General features: G+C 42.5%; 3 protein-coding genes across 5 annotated transcripts in view; 2 read left to right on the top strand and 1 right to left on the bottom strand.

Moving 5' to 3' along the window:
* The window catches only part of VPS36 (vacuolar protein sorting 36 homolog), a 353,187-nt gene that overhangs the window by 15,585 nt on the left and 309,762 nt on the right, over positions 1 to 27,840 (top strand). The window lies entirely within an intron of this gene.
* Positions 119 to 23,881, top strand: RNASEH2B (ribonuclease H2 subunit B). Of its 3 annotated transcripts, XM_070732779.1 has the most exons (12): positions 119 to 401; positions 2,799 to 2,870; positions 5,552 to 5,659; positions 7,316 to 7,392; positions 7,634 to 7,751; positions 9,521 to 9,585; positions 12,003 to 12,108; positions 12,394 to 12,475; positions 14,678 to 14,720; positions 17,423 to 17,503; positions 18,354 to 20,377; positions 23,480 to 23,881. In XM_070732779.1, exons 1-11 carry the CDS (start codon positions 296 to 298, stop codon positions 20,151 to 20,153), a joined length of 2,658 nt encoding a protein of 885 aa, XP_070588880.1. In that variant the 5' UTR covers positions 119 to 295; the 3' UTR covers positions 20,154 to 20,377; positions 23,480 to 23,881. The 3 variants fall into 3 exon arrangements, with proteins under 3 accessions (XP_070588880.1, XP_070588882.1, XP_070588881.1); XM_070732781.1 differs by lacking the exon at positions 18,354 to 20,377 and having other exon boundaries at positions 126 to 401; XM_070732780.1 differs by lacking the exons at positions 119 to 401; positions 2,799 to 2,870; positions 5,552 to 5,659; ... (1 more) ...; positions 7,634 to 7,751; positions 9,521 to 9,585 and adding an exon at positions 10,774 to 10,893.
* Positions 24,394 to 27,840, bottom strand: part of LOC139172332 (guanylate cyclase soluble subunit beta-2-like) — a 29,027-nt gene continuing 25,580 nt past the window's right edge. Inside the window, exon 16 of the mRNA XM_070761368.1 lies at positions 24,394 to 24,512. Coding sequence (XP_070617469.1) covers positions 24,394 to 24,512 — 119 coding nt within the window. The remainder of the gene's footprint in view (positions 24,513 to 27,840) is intronic.

The following is a 27,840-nucleotide window of genomic DNA, read 5'->3' as shown; positions in this document are numbered from 1 at the left end:
TATATTGGTTTTAGATGTTGTACACCGCCCAGAATCCAGGAATTGGGTGGCCTATAAATTAGGTAGGTAGGTAGATTGATTGATTGGTTAATTTCACCGCCTCCGCAGAGCTTTCTACTCTCGCCTTCCCATGCGGGAAGGTAGCTGCCTGTGGCTGGTTTCCGTGCAGCAGTGAAGATATTTTTCAAACTTGACTCGCAAGCGAAGCGGCGCTCGCCGCTCTACCCCTTAATACGTCTGTGTGGTTAGGAAGCCAAGACCCGAGGGAGGCCGCGCGGCCCTTAGCAGAAAGGAAATGCCGAGCGGGAAGGAGAAGCCGCCGATGGCTCGGGCAGAAAAACGCGGCGGCGGTGGTGCCGGCGGCAGCAGCAGTAGTCGCCAATGGGTGATGGTTCTCCCAGGTAACGTTGCCCCAGAGCCAGCCGAATCCTGGAGTAGAGTAAAAGGAGCGGCTCCTCTTCCGTACACGAGGGAAAGCTAATTGCAGGCTTGCATTCAAGTGGTTGGGGTTTTTTATATTGCCTGGAAGCAGCCCGGTCGGTGGTGGTTGTGTGAATGGGCGTTGGGCTTTTGTGTTAGGCTTCCCTGTTTGCGATCTCTCCTTTCCGACGACCCTACGACGATATTTAGAGATAACATATCGAATCTGCCCTCCCGAAGAGGTTAGCTGGTGGTCCAATGTAACATGAACCTGTCTTCATGAGTTTTAATTCAATTTCTGGGAATTCCCAGAAAGGGCAAGGCAAGAAGCAATGGATGGAAGCTAATCAACGAGAGAAGCAACCTGGTGTTGTGGAGAAACTTCCCAACAGTGAGGACAACAGTGGAACTTAAGCATGCCTTCAGACGTTGTGGTTGTTTCATGGCTGTTGCTTTTTTAAAGAAGAGACTACTAGACAGTCACTTGTCTGAAATGGTATAGATGGGGGGTGGGGGTAGGCAAAGTTGGTTCTTCTATGACTTGTGGACTTCAACTCCCAGAATTCCAAAGCCAATCATGCTAGCTCAGGAACTCTGGGAGTTGAAGTCCACATGTCATAGAAGAGCCAACTTTGCCTCTCCCCCCCCCCCCCCCCCAGCTATAGATCTCCTACTTGAGCAGGGGGGTGGACTAAAAGACCTCCAAAGATCCCTTCCAGCTCTATTCTGATTTTGACTTGATGGACGCATTTTGGCTAAAATGCAGAGGAGATTTGCTATTGCCCCTTTATGGTATGTTTTTGTTTTGATTGCCCAGTCGATGCTGTGGTCCCCCAATCCAGGCCTGGTATTGCTTGGTGTTTCTTAAACTTGCTAACTTCTAAGGTGATTGGACTTCAGATCCTAGAATTCTTTAGCTGGTGGGGAGTTGTTTCAGCCAGTTGTTTGGTGGAATTTCCTAAGTGGTTTCTAAGTGTAAAGTAGCAGTGACTGGTGCCCTCTTCCCTTGATTCATCTCTTCCATGCTGGTAAAAAGCATACATAGATCAAAGAAGCTTGACCACCCAGCTTCAAACCCCCCCCCCCCCCAGGTTTATGTTCTAGCCAAGTAAACAGGGCACTGAAACCATGTAGTCTCATTTCAGCATCAGTCTAGACCAAATTTGGTAACTTTAAGGCAAGTGGACTTTAATTCCCAGAACAGTGTTTCCCAACCTTGGCAGCTTGAAGATATTTGGACTTCAACTCCCAGAATTCCCCAGCCAGCATTCGCTGGCTGGGGAATTCTGGGAGTTGAAGTCCAAATATCTTCAAGTTGCCAAGATTGGGAAACACTGTCCCAGAAGATGCTGGGCTGCGTAGTTCTGAGAGTTAAAGTTCACATAGAAAGCTGCCAAGTTTGAATAACACTGGTTTAGAAACAAAGAGAGAAGGAACATGGTAGTATGTTTGAAGACAGTCATGCTCCAAATATTGTATTTCTTCTGTTTTTAATCTGAAATGGTGGCACTGGTGGCACCTAATTGAGTGATGCAATATCTGCAAACAACCAAACTCAGAGAGACCACAAAAGACTCTATGCATTGGTGGGATCCAGATAAGCTCAGCTGTCTTCTGAATCAGACTATGACATCAGGATAAAGTGAAGTGGCTTGGCCATATTACTTCCATGCCCATGAACATTGATGGTTTGGGAAAAGCAGCATCTAGGCCAGTGATGGCGAACCTATGGCACAGGTGCCACAGATGGCACACGGAGCCATATCTGCTGGCACGCAAGCTGTTGCCCTAGTTCAGTTCCAACATGCATGTGTGTGCCGGCCAGCTGGTTTTTGGCTTGCACAGAGGCTCTGGGAGGGCGCTTTTGGCTTCCAGAGAGCCTCGTGGTAGCATTTCTACCCTCCCCCAGCTCCAGGGAAGCCTTTGGAGGTTGGGGAGGGTGATACACAAGCCTAGTGGACCCACCATAAGTTGAAAAACAGGCCGTTTCCAGCCTCCAGAGGGCCTCCGCGAGGGTAGGGGAAGCTGTTTTCGCTCTCTTCAGGCTTTGAATTATGGGTGTGGACACTCGTGCATGTGTGATAGCACACACACATGCTCTTTCGGCACCCAAGGAGAAAAGGGTTTGCCATCACTGGTCTAGGTTTTTCCTTCCAGCCTTATTTATATAAGAAGACTGCTTTCAAGAGGTATGGTTCAGCCAATTAAACTCTCTTCAAATTTGAAGAAGACAAAAGGAAGACCTTTTTTTGGTTCTTGGGAGAAGAATTTTTATCCCTCAGAACTTACCAGACCTACAGTATATTTACAACCATGTTTTAAAGGTGCTGTTATAATTTATATATGGGTATCACATTTTAGTATTCTCCCTTTTTCAGAAACTGCAACTGATCTCCCAAAGAAGCCGGATGCTGGACCTTTGTTTACAAGGCTGCCACATCCAAGTACAGGCAAGGCTCACACTGTAAAATACTACTTGCTTAATGGCATCTGATCTGTTTTATTTCCCTGTGTAGTAATAGTTTTGTCCTGGTAGTGGTTACTATTATCCCTTTATCAGCTGAAACTTTAAAAGCTGATATACTTTGGTACACACGATAACTGTTGCACGTGGAACAAAGGAAGTGATGCAAAGACACTTTGAAAGCCTCCTTCAAGTCTCTCAATATCGACACCACCTCCTGGGAAACCCTGGCCCAACGTGGTGCATGCTGACCCACCAAGGCTGCCAAATATCTGAGGACAAAAGAACAGCCATAGCAGAAGAGAAGCGGGCACTCTGCAAAGCCAGAGCTGCAAATGCTGCAACAATGGTGCCCACACATGTCTGCCCAACATGTGGCAGAACATTTCATGCCCATATAGGCCTTACCAGCCATCTGCAGACACATTGTAAACAGCCCACAACCTGTTAGATGTCAAGGTCCTCTTCGAACACAATGGAAGAACATCACTCAATTGTTGTTTGATTATTTAATAGTGGAATAGTATGATTGATTTCCTCCTATTCCTTTTTTGCCTTTTGTACATTTGCTAACTTTTCTTTTGCTTACAACTCATACAAACTGCTCTGTTTAGGGTGACCTGCTCTCTTCTTAATCAGGGGGGAGTTGGGGAGCCCTTACAGAGCAGTCCCGAGGATTTTAACACGTTTTTCGCTGATAAAATCGCTCAGATCCGGGCCGACCTCGACTCCAATTGGAAAACATAGTCGACTGACAACGAGTCAGTCGAGGTGACTGGGGCCCGTACTTGTCCACCTGTCTGGGAAGAGTTTGATCTGGTGACACCTGATGAAGTGGACAAGGCCATTGGAGCTGTGAGTTCCGCCACCTGTTTACTGGATCCGTGTCCCTCCTGGCTGATCTCGGCCAGCAGGGAGGTGACACGGAGCTGGGTCCAGGAGATTGTCAACGCTTCCTTGGGGAGGGGATTCTTTCCAACACCCTATAAAGAGGCGCTCGTGCGCCCCCTCCTCAAGAAGCTTTCCCTGGACCCAGTCGTACTTAATAACTATCGTCCAGTCTCCAACCTTCCCTTTATGGGGAAGGTTGTTGAGAAGGTGGTGGCACTCCAGCTCCAACGGTCCTTGGAAGAAGTTGATTATCTAGGTCCCCAGCACGGAAACTGCTTTGGTCGCGTTGATGGATGATCTCTGGCGGGCCCGGGACAGGGGTTTATCCTCTGTCCTGGTGGTTCTTGACCTCTCAGCGGCTTTCGATACCATCGACCATGGTATCCTTCTGCACCGGCTCGAGGGGTTGGGGGTAGGGGGTAGGAGGCACTGTTCTCCAGTGGTTCTCCTCCTACCTCTCCGGTCGGTCGCAGTCGGTGTTAGTAGGGGGTCAGAGGTCGACCCTGAGGTCTCTCCCTTGTGGGGTGCCTCAGGGGTCGGTCCTCTCCCCCCTGCTATTTAATATCTACATGAAACCGCTGGGTGAGATCATCCAAGGGCATGGGGTGAGGTATCATCAGTACGCTGATGATACCCAGCTTTACATCTCCACCCCATGTCCAGTCAACGAAGCAGTGGAAGTGATGTGCCGGTGTCTGGAGGCTGTTGGGGCCTGGATGGGTGTCAACAGACTCAAACTCAACCCGGATAAGACGGAGTGGCTGTGGGTTTTGCCTCCCAAGGACAATTCCATCTGTAAGTCCATCACCCTGGGGGGGGGGAATTATTGACCGCCTTAGAGAGGGTCCGCAACTTGGGCGTCCTCCTCGATCCACAGCTCACATTAGAGAACCATCTTTCAGCTGTGGTGAGGGGGGTGTTTGCCCAGGTTCGCCTGGTGCACCAGTTGCGGCCCTATCTGGACCGGGACTCACTGCTCACAGTCACTCATGCCCTCATCACCTCGAGGTTCGACTACTGTAATGCTCTCTACATGGGGCTACCTTTGAAAAGTGTTCGGAAACTTCAGATCATGCAGAATGCAGCTGCGAGAGCAGTCATGGGCTTACCTAGGTATGCCCATGTTTCACCAACACTCCGCAGTCTGCATTGGTTGCCGATCAATTTCTGGTCAAAATTCAAAGTGTTGGTTATGACCTTTAAAGCCCTTCATGGCACTGGACCAGAATATCTCCAAAACCGCCTTCTGCCGCACGAATCCCAGCGACCGATTAGGTCCCACAGAGTGGGCCTTCTCCGGGTCCCGTCAACTAAACAATGTCGGTTGGCGGGCCCCAGGGGAAGAGCCTTCTCTGGCGGCCCCAACTCTCTGGAACCAACTCCCCCCAGATATTAGAACTGCCCCTACTCTCCTTGCCTTTCGTAAGCTCCTTAAAACCCACCTTTGTCATCAGGCATGGGGGAACTGAGACATCTCCCCCGGGCATATACAATTTATGCATGGTATGTTTGTGTGTATGTTTGCTTAGTAAATGGGTTTTTAAAAAATATTTTAAACTATAATTTAGATTTGTCATGAATTGTTGTATTCTGTTGTGACCCGCCCCGAGTCTGCGGAGAGGGGCGGCATACAAATCTAAATAATAAATAAATAAATAATAAATAAATAAATATTATTCTGTAAAATTACTATTGGGGTTTTTTTTGTTTAGTCAGATGAGCCTCGGAAAAATATTGCAGAGCAAATCTATAATGTAATGGTTTCTTTCTTCACAGGACAAGCTGCTCTTTATTTATTTGGTAGTGATGCATGCCAGATATTTGAACTAAAAGCTTTTCATGAAGAATACCGATCATGGTTTATAAGTCAAGAAGTTCAATGTGGTAAGTGAAAAGCCGAACAGGACATAGATCTATCTGACATAATGCTGTACGGGAGTGGTTCTCAACCTTTCTAATGCTGTGACCCCTTAATACAATTCCTCATGTTGTGGTGGCCCCCAACCATAAGTCTAGTGCCAGTTCTCCCAACAGAGCTTTAATCTGATTGGCAGGAAGGTCAGGGCGATACCTGACCTACAATGGTTGGATTGTAAAAATATGTTCCAAGGTGCCAGAATAGAAGCTTTAGTTCCTAACACCATGAGAAGCTTGTCTTTTCCCATGGTCTTTGGCGGCCCATGTGAAATGGTCATTCGACCCCCAAAGGGATCCCGACCCTCAGGTTGAGAACCACTGCTGTAAGGCAAGGCTGGGGAATCTAGCTTTCTGGATGCATTGTCAATGATGAGGGAGGTTGGGAGCTGTAGTTTAATGTAACATTCCTGGAGTTGTGTAAACTCTCAATTTCTCTTCCCTTGAGTCTCAGTGGCACTTCTTAAAATATTTTCTCTACCTTAAAGTTATTCATATTACAACTTCTTATATCTTCCACCCGTTACAGAAGTAGAAATTGGGATGTTCCAACAAATTTGCATTTATTTCATTGAATCATCATGACTTGTATCAAGTGTTACGATGGCCTCTTTGTACTGATTTGAAGGTATCACCATCCATCTCTGGATCTGGTGTAATCTTTATGTCTGGTAGGGGAAGAAGAAACCAGGTTTTTTGATGTCCCTTTTCTTACATGTCTTCATTGCAGCCGTGTTTTGAGAAAATGTTGAGGTCAGAGAAGGGATTACATTTTTCAGTGATCCATTTTCTATGGTAGCACCTGGGAGAGATATTGACTTTTTCCTAAAATTTCATTTCTCTTGAGGTTAGATAGACAGAAGATAGAATTATGGCCTTATTTGTTACTCTATATTGGGCAAGCTATTCTGCTTAGATTTGGATCTTTCAGGGTGGGGAGAAGAATAAATCAAGTTATTCATCCATGATCTCATTAAAAAAATAGCAAGTGGAAAAGTACGATGTCCAAATAGGGAAATTCTGGAGAAAGTTTTAGAAGACCATACTTACCTGAATCACAATATCCAATTTATTTCTTTTCACTTTGATTCACATGAGATCCTACATGTAAAATAAAAATCTATTTCTAAAAAAAAGATCCTACAGGTAAAAATTTTAGAACCATAAAAGAAATACTAATACAGCAGTTGTTTTAACAAAAATGAAAGGCTTTTTATGAAATTTAGGGAGGGTGTTATGGACAATTCACATTTTATTTCAAAATTGATTCAGACCTGATTGAGCCGTGGGCATAAAACTTGCCTGCAACTCTTTTAACCAACTCCATCTTTTCCTGGTTTGCATGGTGTTCTTAAAAAGATAATACACTATGAAACTGTATTTCGTGTAGCATAGCGTATAGTTCTATTATTTTTATTTGAATTTGAACGTACAACATCTTTCCTATTTATAGTACTGTATACGTATCCTTTTAAAAACTTTAAAGTCTAATTTTAAATTGTCAATAATAGATTGTAGGTCTTTGACTTTGCTGCTGAATCATTGTAGCTTTTGTCCCTATCTTACACAAAAGCAGTCTGGATTGTATATAGAGTTCCTTTTAAAATAATATTTTTCCACCTTCAGATGGACGTCTCTTTTTTGCTACACCAATGGACCCTTTGTTTCTTGTGCTTTTTTACCTCATGAAAGCAGAGAAAGAGGTAGGCAACTGAAATGTTTCAGAAAAATGACATTACATTATGTATCTATGCCCCCTCCCCCCCAAATATCCATCAAGAACAATTTCTGAAATTATATTTAATGCTGCTTTCTTATGTATTAGAACATTTGACTCAGCAGTAAGATAGGTTTATTTGGGGGGAAAAAACTTCTGTTAAACTTTCTGGGAACCATATTTTGGTTAAGAATTGTTTAGATTAATAGATGTTGTTTCACCCTCAGCAGGGAAAGTTTCAGCCACTCGATCAGGTTTTGGTGGATGAAGAGTTTTCTTCCAGCATACAATTGCTACAGTGCACAAGTACATCACAATCAATTCACCACATAGCTGAGCAAAAAGGTACAAAACAAGCAAAAATGTTTTATTAATATTATTATTATTATTATTATTATTATTATTATTATTATTATTAATTAGATTTTTATGCCGCCCCTCTCCGGAGACTCAGAGGTTTATAGACCTGCAAACTTTAGCCATTATTTAGGTTAGGCCACTTGATATAGCTAGCTGTCTTAGGGCCCTCCACAAATCATCCATGCACGAGCACATAAATGTGGTAGACAAAAGCAACATAAGAAAATTTTATTTTACTGAAAGAGTAGTAGATCCTTGGAACAAACTTCCAGCAGACGTGGTAGATAAATCCACAGTAACTGAATTTAAACATGCCTGGGATAAACATATATCCATCCTAAGATAAAATACAGAAAATAGTATAAGGACAGACTAGATGGACCATGAGGTCTTTTTCTGCCGTCAGACTTCTATGTTTCTATGTTTCTAAATCTGGCATTCTGTCTGAATCCAAAGAGATCCTGTCTAAGATAAACTTTGAGATTGTCTACCTAGCGTTTACATCCAGTGTTCTGTCACTTGAAGTGCTACTAGAGAGAGTTTTGCTTAGGATAGTCGCCTTGATCAGGTAGAGCCAATACTCTCCTAATTCTCCTAACCTCAATTCATAACTCTACCTCCTATGCTGTTGGGGTGGGGGTGCTTAAAGGATTGCAGGTAGTCCTTGTTTAGCAACTACCATTGGGATCAGCAACTCCATCATTAAGCAAAGCAGTCACTAAGTAAAACTGATCTTCAGCTTTTCTTTTCTTTATAACCTCTGAAGGTTGTGAATGCAAAGATAGGTTGCAAATTTACTTTTTCATCACTGTCATAACTTGTGAATTATCGCTAAATGAGGACTACCTGTATTGGAATTAGGGACTAGGCAGGGCATGTGGTAGTTTTTGTAGGCCGTCTGCAAAAATTGCTGCCTGTCCAGTGCTCTACTAAATGAGGAGCTTTCTATGGATGAAAGGAGCTCATCTTTTTTAGGAGACCATGATAATTCATATTTCTAGCAATGCCCTCTATAAATATATAAGCAATTGCTCTAACTGTATCTAATCAAAAGAGATATCAAACTCTGTGCCAGAACCCCTGCAAGATTGTGAAGGCGTATTTCTGAATCTCTAAAACAGCGTTTCTTAAACTTGGCAACACTGAGCTGAGCAGGCTTCAACTCCCAGAAGTCTCTAGCCAGAATGTCTTGTTGAGGAATTCTGGGAGTTGAAGTCCACACATCTTAATCTTGCCAAGTTTGAGAAATACTCCTCTAACAGGACCACTACCAGTTGTAGTGAAATGTTCTGAACCTGGTTCCCTCAGCTCTCATCATTTCTGCCCCTATTAACACAGCTATTCTGGGGATACCAGGAATTGTAATGCAACACAGGGGAAAGGCACTATTTACAAAAGAAAGGTGTTTTGGATAACACTCATGTAATTTGACTAGACCAGCGGTAGGCAAAGTTGGCTCTTCTATGACATGTGGACTTCAATTCCCAGAATTCCTGAGCTAGCATGATTGGCTCAAGAATTTTGGGAGTTGAAGTCCACAAGTCATAGAAGAGCCAACTTTGCCTACCCCTGGACTAGACTGTGGTTTAGATTTAGTATTAGTTGTGGGGTGTATTCAAGGTGTGTATTCATCACATCCAAAATATTTAGTGATATTGATAAACTTCTCCAGAAACTGAAATAAATTTGTATTTTGTCTCAATTCCATTAGTGGGTGGATTAAATATATTTTGACTCTTTCTCTTTATTCTCAGAAATAGGTGGTAAGAAATATTTTAGATACAGTGAGAAGAAAACACTGACATGGTTAAATAAAAAGGTATATTTTTCTCTATCGTCCATTTTAATAATAAGTATAGCATTTCTTTCTTCAATAACAGGTTGATTAGTTAATACCTTGTATTGAACTATAAAGCAAGTATATAATAATTATAACTGGAATACACAATGATGTAAAAAAATGATTTTAGGATGTATTTTCTCTCTTTTGTGGAGAAAATGCTAGCCATTTCATAAATGTTTTTTATTTGACTCGGTTCTTGACTGAGGGCTGATCTTGCTTCTTGTGACACAGTTTTTATCTTTCAAAAAGTGCACACCACTCTACCTTAGCATTAGATTGTACAGTAATCCCTTACTACTTTGCGGTTCATCTTTTGCAAATTCGCTACTTCACCGGTTTTCAAAGGGGGCTTAAATCCATTAAATCCATTAAAATTTTTAAATCTATTAAAAATTTATAAAATTCCTCTACAGTACTACTGTAGTCTATTAAAGAAACTGGTAGGATATCACATGTAGTTTCAGCTGAGAAACATTATAAAATGACTGTTTAATGCAAAGGGTGGGTTTTAAAAGTCCAAATACTTGTTAAATACATTAAAAAATATCTTTCCTCTACTTCACGGAAATTCGTTTTTCAGGGGTGGTCTTGGAACGCATCCCCCGCGAAAAATGAGGGATCACTGTATATTAATAAAATATCACACCAAGGACTCAGATCCACATTTTCAGTTTCATAGTTTTATAGTTGTGTCAATATTAGCGGTTCTAGGGAACCTGGAAAAAAGTGGTAAAGCTTTTTAGAACACAATGATTGAATTAAATTGGACAGAATTCCCCATAGTGGTTTATAAATACATCCACTTTTTAATATGTAATATAGTATAATCAATTTTGTAATAGTCTAAAAAGGAACGGGCATGGGTCCTGTATGACAACTATTTTTTAATAATTTGTCCCATGTCCCGCGACGTTTCAAAAATGCCTGGATTTTCTTTGCCCCCTTCCAAGAGTTTGCCGCTGCTCCTTGTTTCCCCTGCCACTGGAGCGTCCGCCCGCCTTGCAGACTCTGCGGTGGGGGGTGCCGGGAGAAGCTCCCCCTGCAGCCACTCACTCTCTCCTCAGTGGGAGAGAGAAACTACTTTCACGACCCCCCCCCCCTACTCATTTTCCGACAGAAAAGTAACAGTCCACAGGAAGCTCAACTTGTTTGTTTGAGGAAAAGGGAGGCAGCTAGGACCCAGTGGAAGCCTGCTAGACCATCCAGTACATGGGTGGGGTTTTAGGCCTAGAAGAGCCGCACAGCCTGCATTCAAGTAAGCGGAGGGACATTACTCATTACTCGGTAGGGCATTTAAAAAACTTTTGTGGGGGAAGGAAAAGAGAGAAATAGAGAGAGAAAGAAAGGAAGGGAGGAAGAAAGAGAGAGAAAGAGAGGAGGGAGGGAGGGAGAAAGAAATAGAGAGAAAGGGAGGGAGAAAAGGAGGGAGGGAAGGAGGGAGAGACAAAGGAAGAGAAAGAGATAGGGAGGGAGAGAGAAAAAATTAATTTGAAACTACGAGTTTAGTCAACTAAAGGTTCAGTCCTGCGTATTTTGACAAAATTGACGAGATCTGGATTGCAAAAAATCCGAATGACCTCAGGAAAGTTAAGCCCTTTGCAATGGTCGTGTGGATTTTTGCAATCCAGGCAGACTTGTAGGTTTGCCTTAAGAGAATTGGTGTGCAACATAAATAAAGATTGGCCTTAGCTTTTTTAAAAAATATAACTGTTTGCAATATTTGCAATATAAAGCAAAAATCCCCAGTTTGAATTGATATTGCCAAATCAAGTCCACATCTTATCATAGATAATTTGTTAGTACATTGGCCAGATTCATCCTTAGTTTTATGGCTACAATTTTTAAACTTCCCAGTATCAAGTCCTAAATTTTGGTTTCTTCTGAATGGTTTTTTTTAGATTTCCAAGTAATTTTCTATTCATAATTGTTCTGTACTTTTTTCATTTAAAAAAAAATCTCACATTTAACTCTCAAATGCAAAAATCATCTAGATTTGACTTATTTATCAAATTTCTGTGTCACCAATCACTCTCGCATGCCTCTGAAGGCTTTTACAAAGGCTTTTACAATTTAGGCCAAATTTTTAATTAAGAACACCCCCTCCATCCTGTCAATGGTGTCCCACTTTACCAATGTTAAAATCTGATCACCTTATAATAGTAATGTGTACTGTGAGTATAATTCTACATAGTCTTCTGCTAAACAACTTTAAATAGGAATATCTTTTTTTTTTTTAAATGTCATTGCCTGAACAGATATCATTTTAATAAGTGTCTACGCTTCGTATTCCTATGACAAAGAGGCATTTGCTCTCTGTCTCTATATATATAATGGATTTCAGTGTGTGGCTTCAAGCTTTGATTATGGTGGTACTATTTTGTGGCTTTTGCTAGGTTAACCAACTGGTGAAAGTATTAAAAGAAAATAACATACCTGTTGGTGGGAAAGTACAGGCTGCTACATTTATCAGCAACGTTGAGGCTTACAGTGGCACAGAAGGTAAGGCAACATTTGTTGAAGAAAACTATTTAAAGTAAAATATACCGTGTGGATTTTGATTTATGAAACTTACTTTTGGGTTTACGTCTTCTTACTTTTCTTTTTAATCATTGCCAGAAAGGGACCCTAGCAAAATCATTTGTGTCTTGGTTTGTTTGTTTCTTCAACAACTGGGAGAAGTTGATTAAGAGAAAAACAAACGAGTATAATTGGCACATTTGGGACACGAGGCTGCTAAATAAGACCGATGAATAACATGCAATATCTGTTTCATTTATTTTTCAGAAGATTATATTCGTTATGCTCATGGCTTAATATCGGAGTATATTCCTGAAGAGCTAAATGCAACATTAGCTAATTATTTAAGGTGAGATTTCTTTTTTAAAATTAACTGCTTCAAAGAAGAATTTCCTTGACTTGCGTCCATGACTAAAAGTGGTTTTGATAAACGTTCTTAAGTAGTGTAGCATAGCCCACCCTATTTCCCGGCCTGTTTTCCATACAGCTGCTTTTCTTGTCTCCTATTCCAAGTTGCGAGTATATTATTCAGTGAAGCAAACTGGGGTTAACAGGAATCTCTAGAATTGGATAGATATCACCCAAAGCAGCAGAAACCTTTCTGTGATTAGACCCTAGACCTATGGCATGCATGTCACAGATGGCACGTGGAGCCACGTTGCCTGGCACGCCAGCCATTGCCCAGTCCAGCTCCAACACACATGGTTGCACCTCCCATCGGCCAGCTGGTCTGTGGGTCTCTGCCGGCAGGCGTGTGGGCAGACCTTCCCCAATCTCCGCAGGTTCCATCCTCCTAAGTGCCTCTCCATGATAGGAATGGAGGAGAAAGCTAGGACATTCTGGGAGGAAAGAATACAAAGATCTGGGACAGCACAGAAGGCAGAAAGGCAGGAGCACTGTGTGTGTGTGTAGAAATGCAAAAGTACATTTTGGCACAGGAGGGAGAAAAAATCTAGGCGCACTAGTGTGTGTGTGTGTAGAAATGCAAAAGTATATTTCGGCACAGAAGGGAGAAAAAATCTAGGAGCGTTTTGAAGTTGAGAAGACTAGCAGTGCTTTTTGAGCGGGATTGCACACAAGGACCTCGTGAGAGGAGGAGATGTGTATGAGAAATGGTCCCCTGGAGCTGCCGCCTGCTTGCTCTCCCAGGGGCACTTCAGGAAACTTGGCTGGCTTCGCTTTTGCAAAGGCAAGCTCAGGTAAAGGAAAGCTGGCAGGCGTGCCTGTCACCGAATCAGATCCCCTGACTCGGTAAGAATGGGGTCTTAGTTCTGCAGTGGGCGGCATCCTAATGTGTGTGTGTGTGTGTGTTTGTGTGTGTGTGTGTAGGGGGGAGCATGAGAGAAGGAGGAAGGGCGGAGGAGGGTGTACGCACGTGCTTGGCTGGTGTGTGTGGGAGATTTAAAAAACTTTTAATCCAGCACGGAGCAGTCCCCTGCCTCCTTTGATACCAGGCACCCTGCAAACGGCTGGCTGCCTCCTTCTCTTCCCTCAGGTAGCCTTTGCACCCACCGCCCCTCGCTCAAATGTTGTAGCTACTCTTCATAAATCCCCAACCCTCACACCTCCAAACAGTAGTTAAGTGTCTGGTATGCCCGCATCTCTCTCCCTGGGACTCATAGAAAATAGAAGGGGAGGAGAAGAGGAGGAGGAAGAAGGTGAGGAAGAAGACGGGAGAGGGGCGGCATACAAATCTAATTAATAATAATAATAATAATAATAATAATAATAATAATAATAATAATACTGCGTGGCTGCCTGCACCAGAGCCCTATGCTTCCAGCCATTATCAACAGCCAACAGACTGCAAATTATGCAGACAGAAATTCTTGCATACTGCCAGGTCACAGAGATTTATGAAGAGTGCTTCCTTTCTCCTGAAGTCCAGGTGACCACCCCGCTCTTTCCCCTTTCCATTATACCCAGTCTGCCCTCCCTTCCTTACTCCAGACCCCAGTGTCTCTCTCCTCTCCCCCCACCCCGCTTAATCATCCCACTGCCCTCCAGGGGGCAGTACCACCCACTTTGGGAACCACTGCTCTAGAGCAGCAGTTTTCAACCTGTGGTTTGCGACCCCTTTGGGGGCCGAACGACCCTTTCACTGGGGTCACATAACACCATCAGAAAACACATATTTTCCTGTGGTTTTAGGAACCCGGACACTGCTCCTCTATCTGTCTCCAGACGAATCCACCCATATGCAAATAGACTACGGCAAAAAAACAACAACGCTGTAACATGGGAATTTCAGAGCATGTGCATAATCTGAATTTCTGGCACTGTGCATGGTCGCCATCCTGTTTTTGCCTCTCTTTTTTTTGCAATTTTTTTAACAATTGGCACTGCGCATGCGCCCATGAGGCACGGCTACACAGCACAGGAGAAAGTGAACCAGCAGTGATGCAAGTTAGAACCCACCCATGAGTTTCCTAATAATTTTATTATTTTATAGCCGGGAGTCACCACAACTTGAGGAACTGTATTACAGGATCGTGGCATTAGGAAGGTTGAGAACCACTGCTAGAGTTTAACTTGATCTTTCTGCTTCCAGACTCCCACAAGGTACAGATCTTCCCATTGAGCCAGCATCAAAGGTAAGGACTTCTTCTCAAAACGTACAACTCTAAACCATTCAGAGGTGCTTGAATTCCAAATCCTTGTGCTCCATTTCTTTGACCATTGGTCAGAAACTGTGGTAATCATAAACCAGTAATATTTGAGAAAACCCTATAGTTCCCCGCCCTTGGTTTAGATGTTGCTCCTACTTTTACAGAAGGACTGGGGGGAAAATCCAGGCTCTAAAAGAACCTGTTTGAGGAGGTACCCGAGTTGGTGGTAGAGTTCCCCAGACTCATTGTCTTGGGGGACATGAATCTGCCGTTGCTCAGTGAACCCTCTGGGCTGGCACAGGAGTTCATGGCCATCATGACAGCCATGACCCAAGTAGTTGAGGGTCCAACTCACGACATGATATTTTTTTCGGAGCAGCTGAGTGATGGTCTGAGACTCAGGGGCTTAGATGTGTTGCCTTTGTCATGGTCAGACCGTTTTCTGCTGCGGCTTAACTTCAAGGCTCCAATCCTCCCCTGCAGGGAGGCGGAACTGACTAGGTGCTTCCGCCCCAGACGTCTGATGGATCCAGAAGGTTTTCAGAGGGCGCTTGGGGTCTTACCGGATACACTTGTCCACTACTCACTGGAGTCTCTTGCTGTGGCCTGGAATAGGGCTCCGATGGAGACTCTTGACCGAATTGCGCCGTTGCAACCTCTCTGTGGCACTAGACCCTGGAGAGCTCCTTGGTTTACTGAGGAACTCTGGGTGTTGAAACACCAGAAGCGATGGAGGAAGAATAAATCCGAATCTGACCGAACACTTGTAAGCGCTCATATTAAGACTTACAAAGTGGCACTCACTTTGATGCGCATATCGTGCCGCCTTGATTGCATCAGCGGAATCCCGCACGGCCACCCTGTTCAGGGTAACCCGCTCCCTTCTTATTCGGTGCAGTTGGGGAGCCCTTGCAGGGTAGTGCTGAGGAGTTTAACTAATTTTTCAATGATAAAATTGCTAAGATTCGGACGGGCCTTGACTCCAATTGGATGGCAGTGTCGACTGACAATGAGTCAGTTGAGGTGACTGGGGCCCGTCCTTGTCTATCTGTCTGGGAGAAGTTTGATCTGGTGACACCTGATGAAGTGGACAAGGCCATTGGAGCTGTGAGTTCCACCACCTGTTTGCTGGATCCATGTCCCTCCTGGCTGGTTTTGGCCAGCAGGGAGGTGACACGGAGCTGGGTCCAGGAGATTGTCAACGCTTCTTTGAGGAGGGGGTGCTTTCTGGCTCCCTACAAGCAGGCACTTGTGTGCCCCCTCCTCAAGAAGCCTTCCCTGGACCCAGATCTCTGGCAGGCCCGGGACAGGGGTTTATCCTCTGTCCTGGTGCTTCTTGACCTCTCAGCGGCTTTTGATACCATCGACCATGGTATCCTTCTGCGCCAGCTGGAGGGGCTGGGAGTGGGGGGCACTGTTCTGCAGTGGTTCTCCTACCTCTCCGGTCGGTTACAGTCGATGTTAGTGGGGGGTCAGAGGTCGACCTCTAGGTTACTTGTGGGATGCCTCAGGGGTCAGTCCTCTCCCCCCTGCTATTCAATATCTACATGAAACCGCTGGGTGATATCCAAGGGCATGGAGTGAGGTATCATCAGTACACTGATGATACCCAGCTGTACATCTCCATCCCATGTCCAGTCAGTGAAGCAGTGGAAGTGATGTGCCAGTGCCTGGAGGCTGCTGGGGTCTGAATGGGTGTCAACAGGTTCAAATTCAATCCTGACAAGACGGAGTGGCTGTGGGTTTTGCCTCCCAAGGACAATTCCATCTGTCCGTCCTTTACCCTGGGGGGGGGGAAATTATTGACCCCCTCAGAGAGGGTCTGCAACTTGGGTGTCCTCCTTGATTCACAGCTAACATTAGAGCACCATCTTTCAGCTGTTGCGAGAAGGGGTTTTGCCCAGGTTCACCTGGTACACCAGTTGCGGCCCTATTTGGACCGGGAGTCATTGCTCACAGTCACTTATGCCCTCATCACCTCGAGGTTTGACTACTGGAATGCTCTCTACATGAGGCCCCTTTTGAAGAGTGTTCGGAAATTTCAGATTGTGCAGAATGCGGCCACGAGAGCGGTCATGGGCCTCCCCAGATATGCCCATGTCTCATCAACACCCCACGGCCTGCACTGGCTGCCGATCAATTTCCGGGCACAATTCAAAGTGTTGGTCATGACCTATAAATCCCTTCATGGCACTGGACTAGAATATCTCCGGGACTGCCTTCTGCCGCATGAATCCCAGCGACTGATTAGGTCCCACAGAGTTGGCCTTCTCCGGGTCCCGTCGACTAAACAATGTCGTCTGGCGGGACCTGGGGAAGAGCCTTCTCTATGGCAGCCCCGACCCTCTGGAATCAACTCCCCCCAGAGATCAGGACTGCTCCCACCCTCCTTCCCTTTTGCAAACTCCTAAAAATCCACCTCTGCCGCCAGGCATGGGGAAATTGATTCCCCCTGGCCGTTCCGTTTTATGTATGGTTTGTTTGGGATGTATGACTTTTTTTATATTAAGGGTTTTAACTGTTTTAATCATTGGATTTGTACTGTGCTTTGCTGTTGTGAGCCGCTCCGAGTCTTCGGAGAGGGGCGGCATACAAATCTAATAAATAATAATAACAATAATTTTTAACCATGAAGTCCACAAGCCCAACATGTGATTTAGGACACAAGTTACTCTTTAACATTACAGAAAAGGAAACTGTCAGATGGTCCTGTGGAAGCTGAAGAGGATTACACTAAATTCAATACTGGTGATCTGAAAAACAAAAAGGTATGTTCTTTTTTTTCCTTGCCTCATATTTTGTCTAATAGTAAGATAGTCTATTTAAAAAAGGGCATAGGGTGCAGGCGGGGGTTCCAACTTACCGCTGCTACCAGTGCTGACGCGCGTGCACCTGTGAGTGACTGGTGTGCGTGTGGGCGTCGGAGTGAGATTTGGCTTCTCTGCATGTGCAGGAAATCTCAAAAGAAGAAGCGCGAGCACGTGAGATTTCGGTGGTTTTTTTCCTTCTGCGCATGCACGAAAGAAAGACATAGCTGAAAATTACTAAGTGCAATTCTGCGCTTGCGCAGAAGCCAAATCTCACCCTGACACATGAGCCCATCCGCCAGTCACCTGGAGTTGCACACGTAGCTCCATTTCCGCTACCGGTGCGGTGTCTCCCACCGTTCCAGTAGCAACCTGATACTGGTGGGGTGGGGAAACAGGGCAATTATCTAAGTAAGTGCGAGTTATAAGGCATCAATAAAACTGCATTTCAGAATAGTGTAGGAAGAACTGTCGGAATAGCTAGATAAAATATTAGGAAGAGGGGAGAGAAGGGAATGAGAATTAAAAGTACAGTGGTACCTCTACCTATGAACGACTATACTTACAAACTTTGCTAGATATGAATCGGGTGTTCAAGATTTTTTTGCCTCTTCTCACGAACCATTTTTCACTTACAAACCTGAGCCAGGAGAAATTTTCCGGTTGCTGCCATTACGCGTGACTCTTGAGCGAGTCTCTCAGAGCGTGTCAGGCATCCTGCCAAGTTTGTCCAGAGTTTTTCTTGTTTGTTATTTAACATAGAATTGTGTTAAAAAACAATCAAAGGCAATCATCAATTATGTCTCCTAAGATGTTTACTGCAAGAAGCGGCGAGGGTAGTCAGAAGAGGGCGATGACTATCGATATGAAACTTGAAATCATCAGGAAGCATGGTGAAGGCAAGCGTGTCATCGACCTCGCGAAAGAGTATGGCCGGAACAAGAGTACGATTGGCACTATTCTGAGGCAGAAGGAGGTCCTAATGGCTTCAAAACCAGCCAAGGGATTGTCGATAATATCTAAGCGCCGTTCCAATGTTAATGACGAGATGGAGAATCTATTGCTGATATGGCTGCGAGATAAACAGCTTTCAGGAGATTCCGTGAGTGATAGCGTCATTCGGGAAAAGGCTAAAGTCATCTATGAGGATTTGATGAAGAGTATGCCTGAGAATGTGACTGGGTCTTTCAAGGCAAGCCGGGGCTGGTTCGAAAAATTTAAGGTCAGGACCGGCATCCACTCTGTTGTAAGGCACCGTGAGGCTGTGAGTTTGGACGCTAAATGTGTGGAAGAATTTGTGGTCACATTTGCCGAACTCGTCAACGCAGAAGGCTACGTCGCACAGCAAATTTTTAACTGCAACGAGACGGGCCTCTTCTGGAAAAAGATGCCGAGGAGGACCTTCATCACGGCAGAGGAGATGAAGATGCCTGGCCACAAGCCTATGAAGGATAGGCTGACTCTTGCTTTGTGCGCCAATGCTAGTGGGGACTGTAAGGTGAAGCCTCTCCTCGTCTACCACTCTGAAACCCCGCGAGCATTTAAGGCGCACAGGGTGATAAAGGAAACCCTTCCGGTGCTGTGGCGGTCAAGCCCGAAGGCCTGGGTCACCAGGAATATTTTTGTGCAGTGGGTCAACCTGGTGTTTGGCCCCACCGTCAAGAATTTTCTGCAGGAAAACAACTTGCCCCTCAAGGCCCTTCTTGTCCTGGACAATGCTCCTGCCCATCCCCCAAACCTCGTAGATGACATTCTCGAGGAGTTCAAGTTTATAGATGTGCTCTTCTTGCCACCCGACATCACCCCTCTCCTCCAGCCCATGGATCAGCAAGTGATTTCCAACTTTAAGAAAATTTACACGAAGAACCTATTCAAGCAGTGCTTCGAGGTGACGGAAAGCACCAACCTCACCCTTCGAGAGTTCTGGAAGGACCATTACAACATTGCCACCTGCCTCAGTCTCATCGATTTGTCTTGGCAGGGGGTTTCGAGGAGGACCCTGAACTCTGCCTGGAAAAAACTGTGGCCTGAAGCTGTGTCCGACAGAACATTCGAGTGGTTTCAGCAGCCTGAATCCGTCATCCTTGAAGACATTGTGTCCCTGGGAAAATTCATGGGCTTGGAGGTCAATGAAGACGACATCAATGACCTTGTAGAGGAGCATAGTCAGGAGCTGACGACGGAGGAGTTGAAGGAGCTACAGCAGCAGCAGCAGCAGTCAGAGGTGTTGAAGGCTTGGGAGGAAGAATTAGCTGAGAAGGAGGAGGAAACGGCCTCAAGGGATATTAAAAAAATGTTGTCGATGTGGGAGAAGTTGCGCAACTTTGTTGAAAAGAAACATCCGGAAAAAGTTGCAACAGTTTGTGTGGCAGACCTTTTCAACGACATGTGCCTTACCCACTTTAGAAACATTTTGAGGGAGAGAAATAACCAAACTCCTCTTGAAAGGTTTTTAGTTAAACGCCTCCCTCATGACGAGAGTGATGGACATCAAGAAAAAAAACGTAGGCTTAGTGAAAGTGAGGATGAGCCAGATATTATTCAATGTGTGAAGATTGAAAATGATGATGATGAAGGAGGAGGTCCAGAAGCAAGTGGATTTTATGTATAAAAATTTTAAAAAGAAAAAAAATCATAAAATTAAAAATTAAAAAAAAATTATAAAATTAAAAATGTAAGAAAAAAGTAGAGTAGCAAAGTGTAGTGTAGCGCACGTAGAAATTAAGCTTACAATATCGTGCTTCTCCCACTCACCACCTCCCACTGACCTTCCATCTCTCCCACCTCCTGTCGCTCAAGCGCCTAGTCCTCCAGCAAGTCGTCACATCTTACAAGGTAACTTAAAACTTTTTGTTAATTTATTTTTTCATTCTTTATTGTTATCTTTTTATGTTTTTTATATCTTCTATTGTTATGGCTTCTGTGTCTGTATAGGTGTACTTTTTTTTTTGTTTTAAACATAGTACGAGGGTCACCCAGAAAGTAAGGCACCACATTTTTTTTCCTTCAACAATTATTTATTGAACCCAATGAAACTTACACACAAGAAAGAATGATGTTTCTTCTACACTCCCTATTTTTCCACGTAATCTCTGCCCCGTTCTATGGCCTTCCTCCAGCGAGACACAACGGCATGTATGCCCTGTCGGTACCATTCCTTATTCTAATGGCCACACCCTCTGTTTTTCTGTTCTTCTAATGGCCTCACCCTCTGTGCCCAGCGACTAACCATACTTATGTCAACTGCAGATTCTCCATAAACTGTACACAAACATTTGTGAATGTTCCCAACAGTTTCTTTCTCTGCAGTGAGAAATTCAATGATGATACACTGCTTGTAACGTACATCCCTTAAAGACGCCATTTTGAAACACTGCTGCACCTATGCTATCTGTCTGAAGAAATGCAAAATTTACACATACCTGACAATTCAAATAATGTATATCTAAAGTTTCGCATTCATACCATTACTGTAGGCTGAGAAAAATAATGCGGTGGATTTCTTTCTGGGCGACCCTCGTAATAAGGCAAAACGGGTGACTTTTGGGATGGGTTCGCACGCATTTGCTTTTACATTAATTCTTATGGGAAAAATTGCTTCTTCTTACGAACTTTTCTTCTTACGAACCCAGTCACAGAACGAATTAAATTAGTAACTAGAGGTATCACTGTACTACCCTTTTAAAAGAGCTTATTTTAAAATAGTTTCTAGAGGTTTGATTTACTTTTTCTGCAGGATTCACTTATTACACAAAGCCATAATGTAGCTTGCTTGGTTTTGGCTCATTTTGGTAATTGAACACTGCCGCAGGGAAAATGTTGCCTTCGTGCAATGTGCACAGTACATTGCAATAGTGGCATTAATATATTCAGTATTTTTCCTAATTGTGCCAGGTTTTAGCTCTGCAAGTATCTTAAAAGGGTTATTTTTGGAAAGTGCAGCTCAGTACAATGGTTCCCACAGAGATTAGTGGGGCTTGGAACATTCTTGTGATACCGATTTAGTATAAAACCAGGCTGTCGCATAAAAGTACCAGTAGAGGACATGAAAAGTAGCACAGAAACTGAAAGCACTGGTTAGACTGCCCACTTAATCTGGTCTCCTACCAAGCCAGTGAATTGAGAGTTGCAAAGAAGTGATTGATTCCTCCCACGCCAGATTTCCTATGCATGTGGCTGCTTTGATATGCTTAATAATGTGTTTCCCTGAAAATAAGACCCTGTCTTATATTTTTTTGAACCCTAAAATAAGTCCTTGGCGTTATTGCCATGCACTCAAAAGCCTGATAGGGCTTATTATTAGGGGATGTCTTATTTTGGGGGAAGATTAGTTGGTGTTAGTAACCTCTCATTCATGTTGTCTGCTTAATATGAAGTATCAGTGTAAATCTGTTTTTTTAAATTTTGTGGGTTAGTATAATATTTTGGGGGGAGGGTTCAAAATAAATTCATTCTTAGGAATGCTAGAGAAATACAATTTCAAATTTTAGCTATACATGTATAGCTAAATATGTATAGGAATATGTAAAACATCAAATACAATAGATAAAATTCTAATAGGACCAGATAAAAAATTATTACTAAGCTGTATAATTACTTATTAAATTTGGAAAACATAGAAGAATCAGTAAAGGAAAACATGGTAGCGTGGATGACTAACTTTGGTTATAACATATGGCTAGAGAATGGGAAAAACTTTGGAAAGAAAATATTAAATTGACAATATTGATACCATATAAAGAACATTTGTACAAGATGTTGTACCAGTAGCACTATGCCCTGGCAAGATTAGCTAAAATTTGCAATAATTTGAAAAAAGAATGTTGGAAATGCAAAACAACACATGGCACGTATTACCACATGTGGTGGACGTGTCCAGAAATGAAAAATTTTTGGCCTATGATTAAAAATTGGTTAAAAGAAATATTAAATTATGACATAGAATTAAAACCTGAAATATATTTATTAGGAATCATTAGAAGGCAACAAAAAAGGCAAATTTATATTTAATACTTCATATACTAACAGTGGCAAGACTGATTTTTGCACAAAATTGGAAAAAAGAATACATACCAACAGAACAAATGGTGATTAGAAAAATATTGGAATGCGCAAAAATGAATAAAGAATTGCACTAGAATTGTAGAACAAACAGGAAAATGAATATTATACTTTATGGGGGAAATTTTACAAATGGATAGAGGAGAAAATGGAAACAAATTAACAAGGGGGAAATGTAGAAACAAATGTAAAAACAATCTTATTTTAAATGCTTTCCTATGTTTTATGTTTCAAAAAATTCAATTAAAAAAAAATAGTTGGGAGTGCTGGAAATAAATTCATTCTTAAGAATGCTAGAGAAACACAATTTCAAATTTTAGCTATACATATAGCCAAAGATTTGGCTATCTAAAATTAGTGGAGACAATAAAGCCGTCTTCTTGCTTTCTTGTTGAGGTTTTATAATTAGTCAAGACCATCTTTACTTGCCTTGGTGATGTATTTCCTCTGATAAGTATTTTAACTCAGTTTAATCACCATAATTGCTGACTATCAAATTAATAAAATCAAGATTGAAGTAGAAATTTTATTCCAGTGTTTATGTCAGGCTTTTGATTATCAAAATCATACCAACAATGTTAAAAATCTACATATCAATCTTTTCAGGAGGTCATGTGGTTTAGGAAGAGCATGCTTGTTTTTTATTTTCCCCCCCACAAAGTAATCTAAAAAATAATGTTTTTACATGAATTTGCTTCTCAAATCATTTACTGGGTTTTTTCCCCATCTTAGTTTATTCTTTGGGATTGGCATGGTTTTTATAAAGACCTCTGAATAAAACGTGTGAATGATTCTGTGCAATTACCATTTATGAGTCCTGTAGATGAAAAGATTTGAATCCTAACCTTTGTGCTGATGTTTTGTTCTTACTTCCAGGCAAGCAGTAAAATGTCAGCTGCACAAAAAGCTTTAGCGAAAATTGACAAGAGCGGCATGAAAACATTGTCTTCTTTCTTCAGACCAAAAACTACCACCCCAAAATGAAGGGAGGGGGGTGCTGTTTGGTTTAGTAATTATCTTGGGGTGGGTTTTTTTTTCATGAAACTCAAGCTCCTTATACTTTTCTTTCTCTTCTTATTTTTCCCTTGTCACAATAGAAATCTACGATACTGATATAAACATAATCAAAGTTAATTTTCTGTTTTTGTTAGAAAAACTAGACTGTCATTTGCTATAGATAGGAATCTTCTCTTTATATCGTGATTACTGAAAAGTCACAGTATAATGCAAAGCATACATTAATTTCTGAATAAATTTGTACTTCTTGGTTTTTTTAAATTGTTGATGATTTTTGGCTGAGGGAAATCTTACGTGCATCGTCTTTGTATTTTGAAAAGTGGCTGAGCATTATTGTTGGCGGTGAAAACATTATTGTTTTCCACACTGGTGAGCTGGGTAATCCAAGTCTTTGCTTACATATATCTTGAATGATGAATGATTCGGGGTATTTTTTTCTAAACTAGGAAAGTTTTAAAGATATTTTTTTTCAATTGGCTTCTCCATCTTACGTAAAAGAAAAGCTTCAGGTTTCATTAATATTTGTTTCTTAAATATTTCTGCATTGTCAGTGTTATATTTATCCAGTATGTTTTCATATAATTTCAAGACCATCCCACATGATAAAATGAACCGAGATTTTGACTACATTTCCAGCACTTATTCGAATATTTATTAGATTTTTGCTACTCTATCTGGTACCAATTACTGTATATAAACCACTTTTGACTCTGAGTAAGGTGAGAAAATTACAACAACTCACCGAAAGCCCACAGTGTAATGGCTGACTTTTTCTAAAAGACAATGCAAAATGCTGAAGGTGTGTGGTTGTCAGCAATATGTTTTGAAAGCAATGATTCTTTTTCCTCTTGCAATTGTTCTCCATCACAACTTTCAGCTCCTACTAAATTACCTAGGGGGCAGAAGGAGAGCAAAGGTGTGAGAAAAACAATTTGGAATATTCCCATTAAAGCATGAGCTGTGACCAGACCCAATTTGTTAGCCATTCTATGGATCACACCCTTCTAATCCCTTGTCAGTTTTCATAGGCGATAATTGCTATTTTCGTTAAAAAAAAACCAATAGTAAAGTTCATGTAACCGCTTGACCAAGTTCAGATCTCCCTTCTCAAACTTGCAAGTGGTGTGCGTCTAAGCAAAAAAAAAGAAAAGCAAATTACAAACTTAAATATGCAAACAAAGGTTATGTCCATGTTCTTTTTTATGCCAACAGAAAAGAATGATTCCCTCTGCTCCTTAATAATTAATTGTACAATATATATAGGATCTTAAGAAGTGGGGAGTCCCCCGAAATTGAAGTGGATTGTAACTTTCATAGGCTCTTAGAAATTCTTAGAAATAATTTTCAATTTGCTTATTATAACCATGATTTAAATGTTGCTGGATGGCTTGTTTCTATTTCCCAACAATGTTTTGACAGTCTCCCAATGAGATGAGTTAGATTGAGAGGGAGATTCATCTAGATCAGTGATTTTCAACCTTTTTTGAGCTGCGGCACATTTTTTACATATACAAAATCATGGGGCACATTGAGCTGGGGGGGAATGGGGGGGGGGGCTAAAAAAAGTTTGGACAAAAAAATTCTCTCTCTTCCTCCCTTTCGCTCTATTTCTCTCCTTCTTTCTCTTCCTTCCTCTCTCTATCCATCCCTCTTTCTTTCTTTCTTCCTTCCTTCCTCTCTCTTTCTCTCTCCCTCCTTCTCTCCCTCTCTTTCTCTTTCTTGCTTTCTTTCTCTCTCTTTCTCTTTCTCTCTTGCTTTCTTTCTGTCTCTTTCTCTCTCTTGCTTTCTTTCTCTCTCTCTCTTGCTTTCTTGCTTTCTCTTTCTCTCTCTTGCTTTCTTTCTCTTTCTTTCTCTCTCTTGCTTTCTCTCTCTCTCTCTCTTTCTCTCTCTTGCTGAGCTTCGCGGCACACCTGACCATGTCTCGCGGCACACTGGTTGAAAAACACTGATCTAGATGCAGTCAATAGTCAACCCCCAGGTTCTAAATTTTCTCATTCCTAGATTAATGCTGCTACAGATATAATCCTGGAAAACACCACATGTCCTTTATGATTCCTTCTCCAAACTGGAAATATGATAAGCAGCAGAAGGCCTAAAACAACTCCTGAGTAAACCAGACGGATGCACAATGTAAAAATCATAGGGAATCTGATCAAAGTGTAACACTATGATCATCAAAGATTACCTATGTTTAACTCCTCCCATCGGCACATATTGAGCATACTATTACACGGTTTCATGAGATAGCAGTGAAGGACGCTGCTGGGAATTCTGTCATCAAATCTGAGGGATTATTTTATTTAGTTGGTCCCAGAAATAGTTTTTAAAGATGTAATAATTATACATAATATATATAATAAATGGAGCCCTTCCAACAAGTCAGTTTATGCCAATCTGATCCCATTCTCAATATTAAGCAAATTGTTTGCCATGGGGATTAGCAATGCTATTTAAGACTTGTATACTGCTTCACAGTGCTTTACAGCCCTCTCAAAGTGGTTTACAGAGCCAGCATATTGTCCTCAACCATCTGGGTCCACATTTTACTGACCTCGGAAGGATGGAAGGTTGAATTGACCTTAAGCTGTTCAGAATCAAATGCATGGCAGTCAGCAGAGTCAGCCTGCCATACTGCATTCTAACTATTGGGCCACCACGGATTCATATCTCTGCTACATATTTGTAATGACACTGCAAGGCATCAGAAGCAAACAGAACTGCTACTGGGGCAAGGAATAGAAGAGGTTAAGATAGACCAGAGGAAGGGATGAAATGGAACTCGACAGATTTTCTTCAAAACTGTAATCATATTTGATTTAGTTTCTTAAAGGTTGAGATGGAAACCTCTAAGGCAGTGGTTCTCAACTTCCTAATGCCGTTCTTCATTTGTGGCGACCCCCAATCATAAAATAATAAAATTATTAGAAAACTCAGGAGTGGGTTCTAATTTACCTCACTGCCAGTTTGCTTCCTCCTATACTACGTGGCTGCACCTTGTTGTTTGTGCGCGCACGCATGTGCAGTGCTGAAATTTTATTTTACAAATTGCAAAAAGAAGAAAGGTGTTGTGGTTAGCTCTGGCCCAGCTCCTGCCCCAAGGACTGTGGATGTGGGGGAGACATCCATATGCTTCAGGCCTGTTTTGTCCCTGGTGGAATCTGCTGATGAAGAAGACATGAGTGACAGGAAGGAGGAGAGTGTGGCAGACAGCTCAGAAGGAGATCAATTATCTAGCTCTTTCTTGGATTCAGAACAAGAGTTAATGATACAGCAACGCATGCGGAGAGCGATGCATAGGCAACAACAACTGAGAGATTATTATCAAAGAAAATGAGGCCACCTGTGGTTGGGTGGGGCTGTGGTAATTAGTGAGGCTGCTATAAATAGCAGCCTGTGGGTTTGGCCATTGAGGAGCGTTGTGTTTCGTGCCTGCTTTGCTGCGTTTGACCTTTTGTGTGCTGATTTTTCCCCGCTTTGAAACTAAACCAGAGCAAAGTGTGTTTCACTTTGTGAAAGGAGAAGGACTGTGAATTGCCTCACAGCTGCAAGCTAAGTATTTCAGAACTGATAAGGGACTTGTACCAATTACCAGTTTGGTTGGAGAGGAGTGCTCTTTGCTATACAAAAAGAGGGCTTAGTTTAAGTGAATTTTCATTATAAAGAACATTGTTCTTTATAATGAAATTTGCACCTGTGAATTTTCGGGAGGAGTCTACCAGAGAGCCCGACAGAACAAAAAGAGAGCTAAAAACAAAATGGCAACACATGTGCAGTGTTGGAAATTGAGCTTCTGCCCATGCTCAGAAGTTCCCATTGTACAGATTTTTTTTATTTTTTATTTTGCAGTGGTCTATTTGTATGTGGGTAGACCCACCTCAATTCCTAAGACCATCGGAAATATGTGTTTTCCAATGGTCTTAGATGACCTCTGTGAAAGGGCTGTTTGACTCCCCAAAGGTCAAAACCGCTGCCCTAGGACAGGGGTCCCCAAACTTGGCAATTTTAAGACTTGTGGACTTCAACTCCCAGAATTCTCTAGCCAGCTATACTGGCTGGAGAATTCTGGGAGTTGAAGTCCACAAGTCTTTAAATTGCCAAGTTTGAAGACCTCTGCCCCAGGAGTACATAATAGTCCTGTCAGTGAACTGTAAACCAGCCTCCAATTTTCTGACATGCAAATTGTAGAATTATGAGACAGGACTGGCTTTTCAGAAGACATC

The sequence above is a fragment of the Erythrolamprus reginae genome, chromosome 1, assembly GCF_031021105.1.
Source record: "Erythrolamprus reginae isolate rEryReg1 chromosome 1, rEryReg1.hap1, whole genome shotgun sequence".
Classification (NCBI taxonomy): Eukaryota; Metazoa; Chordata; class Lepidosauria; order Squamata; family Dipsadidae; genus Erythrolamprus; species Erythrolamprus reginae.
Note: the sequence above shows the minus strand (reverse complement) of the source record. Positions and strands in the feature narration are given on the sequence as shown.